Raw genomic sequence first — 13,317 nt, forward strand, 5'->3', positions numbered from 1 at the left:
AGGAGGGGCTGTAGGGACGCAGGTTAGGCAGGAGGGCAGCGGTCAGTGGGGTGGGATGGGGACGGTGCTGGCCCGCTTCAATCCATGCTCCTCCTTGCCTGGTTTCACGGAGGTGCCGCATCCTGGATGGGTGCTGTAGGGAGCCTGCTCTCAGCTCAGCGGCAGCAGATGGGGGTTCGCACGTTCTTTATTATCAAAAAAGAAAGGATGAAACCAACATTAAATTAAATAAATTACAAACATTTCTGGGCTGCTTGCACATCCACGCTCAGCAAGTGAGGCTTCGGAGCCGTTGCACATCAGCATCGCTGGCTTCGAGAGCAATAAAGAGACACTGGAAATGCAAATATTCCGACCCCGGCGTTGATTTCAGCTTCCCTTATTCCCTTCCGCACGCACTTGGAAATGAAGACTGTGTCGTTTGCCCACTGATGCTGTGCGATTGCATCTCAGAGGTACAGAAACATTGATCTGCTGCTGCAGGAGAGTTTCTTGTTCCATTGCACCAATTGCTTGGTTGCTTTCTTTCAATGAGCAAGTAAAAGCAGCGCTCGAGCAGTAGCAAAAGACCATGAGTAATCACTATGACCATTACCGTTACCATACTCATTACCGTGGGTAATTTAAGAGAATTCATCTCTATTTTACCTCTAGAACAAGCTATATACATGGTTCTGGGAAAAGCACTGCTGTCTAAGATTAAAATAAGCAATAACCATTCCTGAGTGGGGTTTTCCTGTTGGAAACCAACCCTCTTTGGTTGTATTTCTCTCCTGCACCACGTATTCAGAAACTGAGGTAGAGAAATGGTGACTTACGTACCTAAAACCAAAGTGGCAAGGTCCTGCTATTGCTTCCTTGGATGGGTGTCTGTGATGGTGCACAAAGCTCTGGTTTCCTTACATGAGGCATCTGGGAGCTGGAGGAAAGCCCCAGTTTCACCCCAAAGCCTTCTAGCAATGTGCTGGGGAATCAGCTCAATAATGGATAGGTAGCTCAAACCTGTACATTAAAGCTTGCTAATATTTTTAATAGAGAAATAAAATAGAAATAGCTTCTTAAATTATAATTTACTTTCATTATTAAGGCCATTATGTTTTGCATTCATGGGAAGATCACAAACTGTCCACTTTTACTTCCATTACTGTTCACTTTCTCTTGTTGACTCTTGCATTTTATCTCAGTGCTGGCAATACTCTATAGGAAGATTTGCAATTCAAACAAGAGAAATGGTTTTCATTGCAATGTGTCTTTATCTTGAATCTCTTCTAATCTTATTGCTGTAAAAGCCATACTGGAGGTTGAAATGCACTGAAGAAAGAAGGGGTGCTTTAAGCCTTGGCTTACACTTTGATTTTCCAGGCTTTATATTGTCATCTTGTCGTTACTGTCACAACATCAGCACTGGGTAAGAAGGGAAGGCATCAGAAAAGGAAACTGGAACAGCAGTTGTTATTAGCATCACCCCAATAGAAGAGAACGTCAGACTTGGGGATGATGAAGCTCCCATCTGCCTGGCTCTGCGTTAGTGAGGCAGGCTCCTTTGCCTGAGATGGTCCTGGTCTCACTCGGGCTGCCCCCCAGTTGCAGGCATAAAATACACTCAGATCTCAGTTTGATTGCTGGGTCCCTTGGCAATAGTGAGTAATTGTCCTCTGTGTTAAGGCACCTGCCTTGAAACGAACTCACTGCACTTCTGTAGTTCATGGGATGGCATTTCCTGAGTTCCTGGTTCCACAGGGTTTCTGTAGCCTGCTCTCAAGACCAGAAGTAGAGCAGGATGGAGGGAGGAATGTACCAGTTCAAGAGGTGTGATGGCCTCTTGCTTTGCAAACTTATTGTATCCCCCAGGTAGAAGTGCAGCTCTTCACGAGGGGATGGGAGAGAGGAGGCTCTTTGGGAGGGTTTGCCCTTGTGCTGAGGCTCCCTGTATGCTCACAGAGCTGTCTGGGTCTCTGAGTGGAACATGCTTCCGAACATCTCCTAAAGGGCACACAAGACACGCTGGGTCAGGGCTGATGCGTGGCACATAACCAGCAGCACAGCTCAGGAGTCATTTGGTCACACAGGGGAATGAGGGCAGAAACTCCAGCACTTCCCAGCCCTGCTCCACAAGGGAAAGCCGAAGGCAGGGAGGTCACTGTGCTTCCAGCCATGCATGGATAGCATGGGGAAGGTCAGCGCTGGAATGTGTCTCCTCCCATGGACCGGGGTTCAGTGGGTGCAGATAACTTCAGCATTAACAAAGGGTGCTGAAAAACTTGACCAGGCACTGCTGGGCTTGAGCTAAACCTGGTTCTTCAAGTTCACCCCAGTGCATGGAGACCACAGGTCTGACTGTGTGACCCAGAATGGGTTGAAGGATTGCTCTGTGGGGAGCCAGAGCTGCTCCTCATCCAGGTACCTACCAGAGCTCATGACAGGGGTTTTAAATCAATGTTCAGCTATTTAAAGCATTTCTGTGTCTAGCAGTTTGCCTGGCACAGGGGACTTCCCATCGCATCAATCCTGACCACAGTTTCTGATTGCCACCTTATGTCCGCAGCTGAACAAGTGACCCTGGCACTAGAGCTCACCTCCTCCAGGTTCTTGAACTCTGGGCTGCCTTCATCCGCAGACTCATCATAGATGGAGAGCTCTGTCTGGTCTGGCCTCTGTGCCGGAAAGAATCAAATCCATGAATTAGCAGAGGGTGGGGTTGAAAGGAATGAAACATCCCACGTGCTCCCAGGGAAATGCCCGGGAAGAAGAGGCACAGAAGGAATCCCATTCAGGGGTTTATCTCCTCTGACTGAGCTGGCACGTAGATATCTCTCTGCTGAGACAGCAGATACCTTCACTTATTCTCAGGGGATAGCTGACTGACACTGCCCTGCTTCCAGCTCCAGTTACCATGCAATAAACCAACCTGTATTTGGGGAAGTCGCCTGTGTTGTGAGCATGTGCCGCGTCCCTGCCTCAGCCTTTCCTCCTCCCACCAAGGGAAGCATTCAGGGATGCTGGGGCTATTCCAGGACTGGGGAATGTGCTTTGCCTTCATTTCTGGGGGTCAAATTCTGCCTTTGTATGCAGATGCATATCCCAGCCAGCACCAAAATGGGAGCATAGTCTTGGAACAGCTCTTTTGGCTTCTCCAGGCTGGGACAACATTCGTCTCCCAGAGAGGGATTGAATCAATTCAGTCCATAGGTGCCAGCCCATACATCAGAATTAGGAGATGAAATGTTTTGTAGGATTTAGACTGGTGCAGTACTGGGTTATTGTGCCTCTGTGCAGTGTGTAAACCTCATAGTAGAGTCCTGCGAGCTGAGGAAGTCCTGGGGAGCAAATTTACCTCTTCTAAGATGGGCGGGTGGACAACTTCTTTGATATTTGCCAGTGCAAACAGGACGGCATCATGGATTGTTAGGAAGAGGTGGCTTCGATCCAGGCCTCCTTCCTCAAAGACTCCTCCTGTGCTAATGTCATTGTAAACCTGGGCTGAGGAAAGGAAAGGCCCATGAGCGAGAAGGAAACCAAAGAAGGAAGCGTCCGAAGGCTGGCAGTGGTCCTCTGAGCTAAAGCAGGGCTGGGATGCATGGAGAAGAAACAGGTTTGCTGCAGGAATTAGTGCAGGGATCTATTTTCCTATGTGCTAAACATGGAGGAGTTCCCGTCGTATCCCTTCCCAAGTGAAAGGAGCTATTGCACACACAGAGAACAGGGTTTCTCTTTCCTTTCTTCTGTTCTCTTCTTTCATCTGGGCTAGTTTGGTCCATCAAAAGGCTGACAGCTCACACGGTTTGCACAAGGAACACAAAAAGATCTGTCTGCCAGGGGCACACGAATGGGGAGGATCACATGGAAAGATGTTCTGTGTGGATTCTTACCCTGCACGTTTGCCAAGAACACTTTAATGCCAATCTTCTGGTAACTGGAACACAGCTAGAAGGGATGAGAAGGGAGAGAGCAGATTAATAACACTTGGGCTCCAGCTGTGTATTTATACCTGAAGTCTTTCATCCAGGGCTTTCCACGTGTCCCGGGAATGCTGAAGGAGAAAGCCTCTGGTGAGGAGGGTAAACACTCGTATCTGAGCTGCCCCAGAAGGTGCCTGTTGCTTGCCTGTGTTTGCAGTACAGAACTGACCTTGCCCAGTGCCTTTGTGCCCATGAGGTCAACAAAACACACTCCGCTCATGTCCAGGATGATGGTGTGGAAGCTGATGTAGGGCGGTGCTGTCATCACAGGGTCAGGCTCTGCTGCAGGCAGGAAAGCGCTTCCTTGTACAGTATTAGTGCTGCCCAGCTCACTGGAGCCAGCACCACTGGTGGCTGGTGGCTGGAAGGTCACGTAGGAGATGCTGGCCCCGTTAGCAGTGGTCTGGTTGTTGTTGGTGTCTGTTGGAGAGCTGCTTTCAAAGTCTTTCTGGAGCTCTTGCAAAGACAAGGTCTACAGCAAAGCAGAAATGCGCAGTCAGGGCAGGGCAAGCCGAGATCCTGACATGTGAATGCACCTCAAGTAGGCAGTGGCAGGAAGTGGTTTAATCTGGACTAACTCCAGCCTGGTGCCGGACTGAATGTCCCTTGGGGTTGGAGTACGTTGAGTTAGTTTCAAGTTATTCCTGTTCACATGCTTCAAGGCTGCTCCAATGAAGCTGGGAAATGTGCTTCAGAAGGGCACTTCGAAACTGAAATGCTGACAAAGGGCATCTTTAAAGAAAGAGGGCAAGCCCAGTTCCTAGCAGATCATTCACCCTGTTTCCATCTCTACAGCTTTCTTAATCCCAGCCGCTCCCAGTTCTCCTGCATCTTAAGGTTTTGGCTGTTGGGAAGAATGGAGATGTAGGCAGGAAGCAAAGGAAGCAAAATGTGGTCAGGAAGACAGTGCAGAAAATCCTATGCCAAGAGGAGCTGTTTGATGGGGACTTGGAGTCCTATTCATCAACACAGGAACCCAGACTGAGTTACCTTGTTCTGCCTCAGCAAGAGTTTGGGTAGGTTCGGTGGTGGCTGTGCTGTGCCCTTCTCCTGCCGCTTCACGTACTTCTTCCTGGCCAAGTACACTTTGCCAGGATCCACCCCTGTCTGTGGCAAAGAGAGTTTGCTTTGGCATAGTCTGTTCAGCCCCATAGCCAGGGGCTGCTGGTGCTTGCCTGCTGCATGTGGCCATCCTAGGCTGGGTTAACTCCATGCAGCGATGCCAGAGGGAGCAAGGGCCACTGGGGCTGGCTGCAAGCAAAAGTGTGTTAGGGCAGCGCTCACCTTGGCTATGATCTTCTCCCGGAATATCTCCGAGTTGGCAAAATACAGTGGAGAGCAGTAGGTCACGATTTTAATGCCATTAAGCTCATGCACCTGCAACAGAGACAAGAGCTCAGCCCAGGCCTGCTGGGGTGGAGCAGGGTGACAGGGGCTTTGGGCAGCAGGTAACTGAGCAGCAGCTCTCCTGCTACCCCTGAAACCAGCAGCAACCAACCTCATGGGCTCGAGTGTCCTCACCACATTGTGGCAAAGAATGGATGCTCAACTGCCTGTGGCAGGGGGCTGGAACTGGATCATCTTAAGGTCCCTTCCAACCCAAACCGTTCTGTGGCTCTGCTTACCTTGTTGTAGGCTTTCGGGTTCTTGTAGATGTCAGTGGAAGTGATCTGGCCCAGGGCAGAGCCGTTTCGGCTGGGAGAGAAAAGGCAATCAGCGTTAGAGTAAATGGTGCAGGGGAAGCAAACTGCTTCGCTCCACATTCCATAGCAAGGGATGAAAACTGGCTTAATGAAAACGCCTCAATTTCATCCCTGCAGAGTCTATAGGGTAAAAAACACAGAGTCAGCGGATTGAGATCCCAGGCTGGGCAATGTTAATAAAGGGCTTTAATGGATTAAACCCGGTGTGAAACCTTCGCACACATCCACAGGCATCGTTCCTTTCCAGAGCAGGACTTTCTGCTGGGAGCTATGCAGGCAGCTGGAGTAAATACCTTCAGCCTTCCCCTGCCTTGGGATGTGCAGTAAATTAGCGCCTGCCATTCCTGTTTGCACATTCCAGGAGGACACCTGCACTCCCCCGGGCTCCTGCCGCACGTTCCTGCCCCGCACGGGCCAGAGGTCGCTCATAAAAGGAATCTGTCGTGAGGTTTTCCTTCTCTTTTGCTCTTTGGGGCTGCTCCCGGTACTTACAACTGGGTATGGAAAACCACGACCAGCACGGAAAATCCCACGCCCACAGCGACTCCGTAGGGAAGGCTCAGGAAGAAGGCGGACAGGAAGCTCACCAGCCAGACCAACTGCAGGGAGAGAAGAGCATGGCATGGCGAGGGATGGAGAATGGCTCTGTGCTGATATCCTGCACCCCAAGAACCACACAGCTCAGGGTGGAAAGACCAAGAGCTGAATTCATAGGATCATGGAATGGTTTGGGTTGGAAAGGACCTGAAGATCATCCGGTTCATATAACCATATCCATGCAACCATGCCCTCTGAGAATCACCATCAGGTTATTATAATCCCATCCTCAACCCTGATAAAACATAACTTTGACCTTGGACAAATCAGGGTAATTTTGATTTCAGCATCTCCATTTACATGCATTGTGCATATAAATGACAAGAAGGGCTTCCCTCCATCCAGGCTTCACTCTGGGCTGTGAGGGATCCCTGCACTTACTGCTGAAACAGGGGAAGTTCAGGTTGGATATAAGGAAGAAGTTCTTCACTGTGAGGGTGCTGAGGCGCTGGCACAGGGTGCCCAGAGAAGTGGTGAATGCTCCATCCCTGGCGGTGTTCAAGGCCAGGTTGGTCCCAGCCTTGGGTGACACGGTCTGGTGTGAGGTGTCCCTGCCCGTGACAGGGGTTGGAACTGGATGATCTTAAGGCCCTTTCCAACCCAAACCATTCCATGATTCCGTGTGTGGATGGAGGGTGCCTTTCCCTCATGATCCCACCCCCGTGAGCCCTCTGCCTGCTCTGCTCACCCATCTCCAGCCCTGTTTGAACGCAGCTCTCGACTCAGCCCAGCCCCTTGCGCTCCTCGTTCCCCCCATAGGCTGTGTGCCAGGCGCTGTCAGGATGCTGGCTCCGTGTCCGCGCTCAGCACCCGGCCGTGGGAGCCCTTCAAACACTCTTGGTTTATGTCAGACGCTTCCAAATCGCGCTCTCGCCCCCCTCACCCCCTGCCTGGGTTTATCCATCAACCCCTGCCTGGAGTCCTTATCGCTGCCGAGGGCTCTCCTCACCCTGCAGGGCTATTGTGTGACTTCTGCAGTCAGGACTCCGCGGCACCGAGCAGGGCCGGTTTGGCTAGTTCTGGGCAAACAGGCTCCCGCTTGATTGGCATTTAACCAGAGCAGGGAAGAGTTCAGGCCGCTGTGAGCCGTGCGCTGAGCGTGACAGTGCTCAGCTGGGCTCTGCTGCTGCTCCCGACCTTGGTGCTGAAGGGTTGGAAGCCAACATCACACCAAGAGATCAAGGGAAGCTGATAGCATCCTCCTGCCCCCCGAAGCCTCTGCCCTGCGTGGCCGTGGCTGCGCTGCCTCCCGTGCCCAGCACTCACGCAGTCCAGCCTGCTCTTCTTCCACAGGTAGAAGGGATCCGCCAGCTGCTTCAGGGAGTTCTTCAGGTTCACTGCGATGAGGGCTCCCAGGACAGACTGAGGAGGAGAGGGGATTGGATCAGCCTGGACCTGGATGCTGCTCCAGGCTGCATCCAACCTGGCCTTGAACACTGCCAGGGATGGGGCAGCCACAGCTTCTCTGGGCACCCTGGGCCAGCGCCTCAGCACCCTCACAGGGAAGAGCTTCTGCCTAAGAGCTCAGCTCAGTCTCCCCTCTGGCAGGTTAAAGCCATTCCCCTTGGCCTGTCCCTACAGGCCCTTGTCCCAAGCCCCTCTCCAGGTTTCCTGCAGCCCCTTTAGGCACTGGAGCTGCTCTAAGGTCTCCCCTTCAGGAGCCTTCTCTTGTCCAGGCTGACCCAGCCCAGCTCTCTCAGCCTGGCTCCAGAGCAGAGCTGCTCCAGCCTTCTCTCTGGATGGGAAAGGGCGATACAAAGGTCTCATTTGGCTCTGGGTGGGATCATTCAGACTGGTCCTGCTTGCGGAGCCTCAGTGCAAACAGGCAGGAGCACCCGGTGCCGGCAGCAGTTTGTATCAGGGGGCTTGGAGCAAGCCTCTGCCTTCCCTCGGGTGTGTGGAGTGCGTGAGCAGCGGCCACGCTGTTTGCATGGATGTTTGTTACCTTTGGAAGAGGCTCCAGGTAGATGCCCAGCGCCAGCATGGTCACCATGACCACCATGGCCACAAAGAAACTTGCCACCTGCAGCAAAGGAGGAAAGAAATCACATACAGAGACATCAGGGGCTTCCTAACCCCCCCGGGCTTTTGTCCCTTGCTGCTCCAGCCCGTGGCATAACTGCCCTCTGCAGTAAATAGAGGTGAGGATTCTGCAGATCCCACCGATAACCCCAACCCTCCCTCAGGCTGCTCCGTCAGGGAGCCCAGGCTGAGATTTACAGCCCTGCATCAGTGACCAATCCAGAGAATCCTCCCGGGAATGAAATGGGGCTGCGAGGGAGGAAGCTGTGCTTTAACCCCAGCAGCGTGGAGCACTCCAGGGCTGCAGCAGCGATGTCAGGCTGGCAACACGCAGCTCCTGCAGGGCTTTGTGGTCCAGGTGAGGAAGAGAGGAAGAGGAGGAGGTGCTCACTTGTGATTTCCCTCCTGCCCCATCGACGGCGAGAGTGACCGAGAGAGCGCAGCAGATGACGTGGATTTTGAAGAAGGATCCGAAGAAGTTGCTGCAGCCCAGGGCCAGCATTTCCTATGGAGACAGGGAGCACGGCCATCAGAAAGGAGAGAAGCCACAGCGTGTGTGAGCTGCCGGGCAGGAGAGCTGCTGCCTGAGCCTGGGCATCGCGTGGCCAGGGAAGGGACCCTGTGGCGTATCCCAGACCCTTCCTTGCAGTAAGAGCTGAGGTGGGCTCTGCTATAGCAGGGAAACCTGGCAGCCCGATTCCATATAAACACGTTGTCATCTGTTGACACACTCAGGGCAGGGCTCCATGCGGTATGTGTGGCTGCTATTGAAAGCTGCCGCTGTGCCAGGGATGACAAAAGAGGATTATTTAATGTCCTGCCTCTCGCAGTCTCTGGGTGACACACCAGGAATCCAGGCCTTTGCTCGGTGAGAAACACACGTGCTCGCTGTGCTCCAACAACTGCAAACACGCGGCCTCTGCCAGCACTGAGGGCTGGAGCCTCAGCTCCGCAGGGAAAGCAAAGCAGAGAGCTCAGCCTGAGGCTTCCTTCCCTTTGCAGGCTCTCTCCAGTGCACACGAGATGGATCTGCCGTGTCCTTTCCCCCCTCCATGGCAAGCTGCCACGCGAGCCTGCTTGCATGGGAGCAGCACGGCTGCGTTGAGCGGAGCACGTTTGAAAGCCTCCCATTCCTGCAGTGAGCTTTTCCCTTCACGCCTGAGAGCTCCTTGCCTGTGTCCTCCCAGGCCAAGCGTTACCTGGTTGGGGTCCACGTCGTAGCCGTGCTTGGCTGCCAGCGTCCTCCCCATGGCCAGGTTGATCACGTAGCTCACGATGGCGAGGGAGAAGGCTGTGCCGATCATGTCCTTCCACTTGTGCACCAGGGGCAGGGTAGGTGCTGGGAACCTGCGCTCGGAGCAGAGAAGGGAAGCAGTTGTGACACGAGTGGAGTGGGTGTTTGGGAATGCCATAACCCATGGACGGCTCGGATGGATGGTGCCGGTTGTGTGAGGAGGTGCAGCGGTGCTGCCGGGCAGTCCTGGAAGGGGGCTGTTGTACAGCAGGGAAGAGGGAGGTGTTCTCCAGGCTGCAGGAGGAGGAGGAGGAAGGAAAATGAACTGGAAGTTGAGTCAGACCCGCACATGCACTTACCCCATGCTGATCTTCCCAACTACTGGCATGCCGTACTTCTCAGGCATGTTAAAGCTGCCAGAGATGGCAGTGGCAACTATTACCTGGAAGTACAGAGAAGAACAGAGCAGTGAGCAGAAAGAGTGTGAGCTCTCTCAGGAGCACTAAGCTTGCTCTGCTCCTGGGTCTGAGAGCGCAGAATTAGCACCAGATTTGGGCTAGGAAAGGAGAGGACTTCTCCATGAGGAGTTATGTTCCTCATCCTCAGCATCACCAGGATGCAGGTGCAGTCTAACAGAGATGAGACGGGCATCAGAGGTATCCTCCGTGGGGATGGCCCAAGACATGTGGGGACCACATCATAGTCACTCTATTGATGCTCTACTGTCAGGTAAGGGGAGAGACTGGCTCCTGCAGGACCTAAGGAGCAGCTCACGTGTCACTTACAATGATGATCTCCATGGGGATGGGCATCCGGATCTTCTTCATGTACTTTAGGTTGAGCTCCTTGACAATGATCAGGAGCACAGCACTGACCAAGGCATAGACCAGGGAGGCCACGTTGGTTTGGGGCAGACCTTTACAAATGTCAATGAATGTCTAAAGGGGAAAGAAGAGGAGAAGGTGTCAAAGGGAACCAGAGACTCTGGACAACGTGGACAGCAGAATGGAGATCACTTGTTACCACAATCAACTGCAAACACCCCGAGATGTGACGAGGGTGAGAGAAGTGCTAGAAACCCTGTTGCTGAGATCAGCAACCAGCCCTGGGGCTGTGCTCTCCACTTAAATGCAGTTGTAGCTGCATCAGTGAAGGGTGCATCCATGAGAGATGCCGGAAAGCCCAGGAATGGGGAATCCTGCTCATAGGAAAAGTTTCTGTTGATCACAATTGTGCACGACTCCTGCTGTAAAACACGGTTCATGTTCTCCCCAAATCCCAGGCCCCTTTCGTTAGTTCTAATTAGAAACTAGTAGACAGATAATGCTGTAAGGAAATACAATGGCAGCAGCATGGGAAATCCGTATTCCCCTTCCCTCCACCCTTCCCTTCTCTCCAAGCGCCCCTTGCCCGGGTGCCTGCGGTGGGGTGGTCACTGGGGAAGGAGGTGCAGGGAAGGCACCCACTTACATAGACGATAGCTAAGGGCCCGGTGTAAGACGGGACTGTCAAGCCGAAGACGTACTTGAGCACGGAGATGAGGATCTGCAGCCCTGCTGCTGTCATGAAGCCCCTGATGAAAGACTCGGAGAGGTAGATGGCAACAAAGCCAAACTGCACGAATCCCAGGCAGAGCTAGGGCAGGACAGACAGGGTGCTGTTAGGAGCCTGCCAGCCTCGGGCGCTGCAGAGCCTGCGGTGGGAACCTGCTCTGCTCTGGGGCTTTCACACCAAACCTGGGATCCCCCCAAACCCTCTGCTCCGAGGCATCACCCGCTCCAAATGGGGCCTCTTCCAGCACCTCCTGCCACCAGCTCTGCTTGGCTGACTCCCTGTGGGAGCCACACAAGTCCTTACTTGTATGATGGCGGTGAGGCAGGCTAAGGTGGCCGAGATCTCCAGCCTGGCCGCCTCCAGGGCTGTGGTGTTCACGCTGGTCTCATTAGTGGTGTGGTTGAAGTACTGGAAGTCCGACTCCGGAGCCAGCTCATTGCAGACGTTGCCAACAATAATGCTGATGACTGCAAAAGTACCTGCAGCACAACACAGTGATGTCAGTGGCTTTCTCTAGAAAGCATCCTGTCCTGGAAGGCGCTTGGACCGAGTCACCCAGCCCATCACCACAACCAGCCCGGTGGCGGGATCTGGCCGTGGGTCGCTGGGGTGAGATCCTGCTGTGCAGCCAGAATATGGGATCCCATAAACCCCTGGCAGACCAAATGTGCCCAAACATCTCTATTCTGGAACACACTGAGTATTCGCAGCCAGTATTGCAGCGGTTGCTGCGCACTCGTACCTGGGACCATCTGATGGATACCCCCAAGGAAGAGGTATGTTATCAGTGGGAAGAAGGAGGAGTAGAGCCCGTTGACAGGAGGCAGATTGGCCAGTAGTGCAAAGGCCATCCCTGGAAAACACAAGGGAAATGGGTCTGTGAGGATGGTGTCAGCCCCTTGCCATGCTCACACTCGCGTCAGCTCCAAGAAGGTGCTGTGGCTGCTGCCTTCTGGGCAGAGGAGGCCAAAGAGGGCAGGGAAGAGCATCACAGAGGATGACAGGGGCAATCAGGTTGGAGGTAGAGCCTGGGTTTATGCACATCATCAATAAAGGCAGCTGATCCCTCCCAAACCGGACTTGTGCAGACTTCTCCTTGAGCTGGCAAAGGGCTGTCCCCCCTCGGTGACCCCGAGTCATCGCATCTCACCTTGTGGCACTTGGATCGTCCCCGCACTGACCCCCCCGAGAACATCAGGCAAAATGTACTCCTTGATTTTATACTTGGGAAGCCACACGAGGATTGGGAAGAGGCTGAAGAGGAGGAGCTTGAGTCTGGACGCTGAACATCTGGAGGAGATGGGAAAAACAAGCGCAAGTAAGAAGGGAGGAAGCAAGGCAGCAAGGAAGGGTTGTCCTCGGAATGTCTCAGTCTTTCTCCCACACCAAATGCTAAGCCCGGACTGCTTCTGGGCTGGCACATGCACTGTCTCTGCCAGCTAACGTGTATGGTCTTGCTTCCCTGCGCTACTGCCTCCCTTCTCCCAAGCAGTAGAGCTAGGTTTCCAAGACAGTGCTCAGCCAGCTTATTCATCTTTATTTGCACAATTATTAATCTTCCTTTAAGGAAAGGCAGTGCTGGTTTTAATCAGGAAGCTGATAAAGGATATCCCAGCTGGAAAGCTGAAAGAAATAACCCACCGCCCTCATCCCGACATCCCTATTAAACAGATCTTGGAAAAGACCCCCGCCTCCCACCTGCGCTTAGTGCAAACCCTTCCTACCAGCTGTGAGTAACCAGCTCCACTTGCTTCAATACGATTTGCATTTCTCCTGTGCCTTTCATCCACCCAAGCCCTGAACATCATGGAGGCTTCCCAGGATAGAAATGGAAACTACATCCCCAGGTGTGAATTACAGCCCAGCTCCAGACCGAGCCTGGTCTCCGGCCAGCCCCTGCTCCGTTACCTGAAGAGGTTCCTCAGTTTGTCCCCAACAGGGTAAGTTCTGCTTTTCTTCTCGAACTCCTCATCGAAGAGGCTGAGGGAATAGGCAGGACGCTCGATGACGTAGCGAGGCCTGGCCTGGTTCATCTCTGGATCATTGGATTCTGCTCCCGGCGCGGAACAAGAGGGAAAAGCAAAGGCAGGAATGTGAGTGGAGCCGGCCCCACCTGCGCTATAACAGACCGGACACCTCCAGCGCCTGCGAGCCCTCCCCACACATCTCCACCCTAAATAGTTTCCCTGTGGCGCAGGGGCAGGTCCTGGGAGTGGCTTCTCCCGGCACCAGGGGCTGCTGCTCCCCG

The 13,317-nt window shown here is 53.4% G+C and overlaps 1 protein-coding gene across 1 annotated transcript; it reads right to left on the minus strand.

The window, feature by feature from the left end:
- Window positions 1–1,935: 1,935 nt before the first annotated feature.
- On the minus strand, window positions 1,936–13,102 carry SLC26A9 (solute carrier family 26 member 9; the record flags this gene model as incomplete). Its single annotated transcript, XM_080632793.1, has 20 exons — window positions 1,936–1,983; window positions 2,577–2,654; window positions 3,335–3,480; window positions 3,870–3,924; window positions 4,129–4,431; window positions 4,950–5,066; window positions 5,244–5,336; window positions 5,585–5,654; window positions 6,155–6,261; window positions 7,526–7,621; window positions 8,205–8,282; window positions 8,673–8,786; window positions 9,481–9,628; window positions 9,875–9,957; window positions 10,301–10,453; window positions 10,986–11,150; window positions 11,373–11,548; window positions 11,812–11,922; window positions 12,220–12,359; window positions 12,978–13,102. 20 exons carry the CDS (start codon window positions 13,100–13,102, stop codon window positions 1,936–1,938), a joined length of 2,406 nt encoding a protein of 801 aa, XP_080488919.1.
- Window positions 13,103–13,317: the final 215 nt, after the last annotated feature.

Source organism: Psittacula echo (assembly GCF_963264785.1).
Source record: "Psittacula echo genome assembly, chromosome: 22".
In the NCBI taxonomy this organism is placed as follows: domain Eukaryota; kingdom Metazoa; phylum Chordata; class Aves; order Psittaciformes; family Psittacidae; genus Psittacula; species Psittacula echo.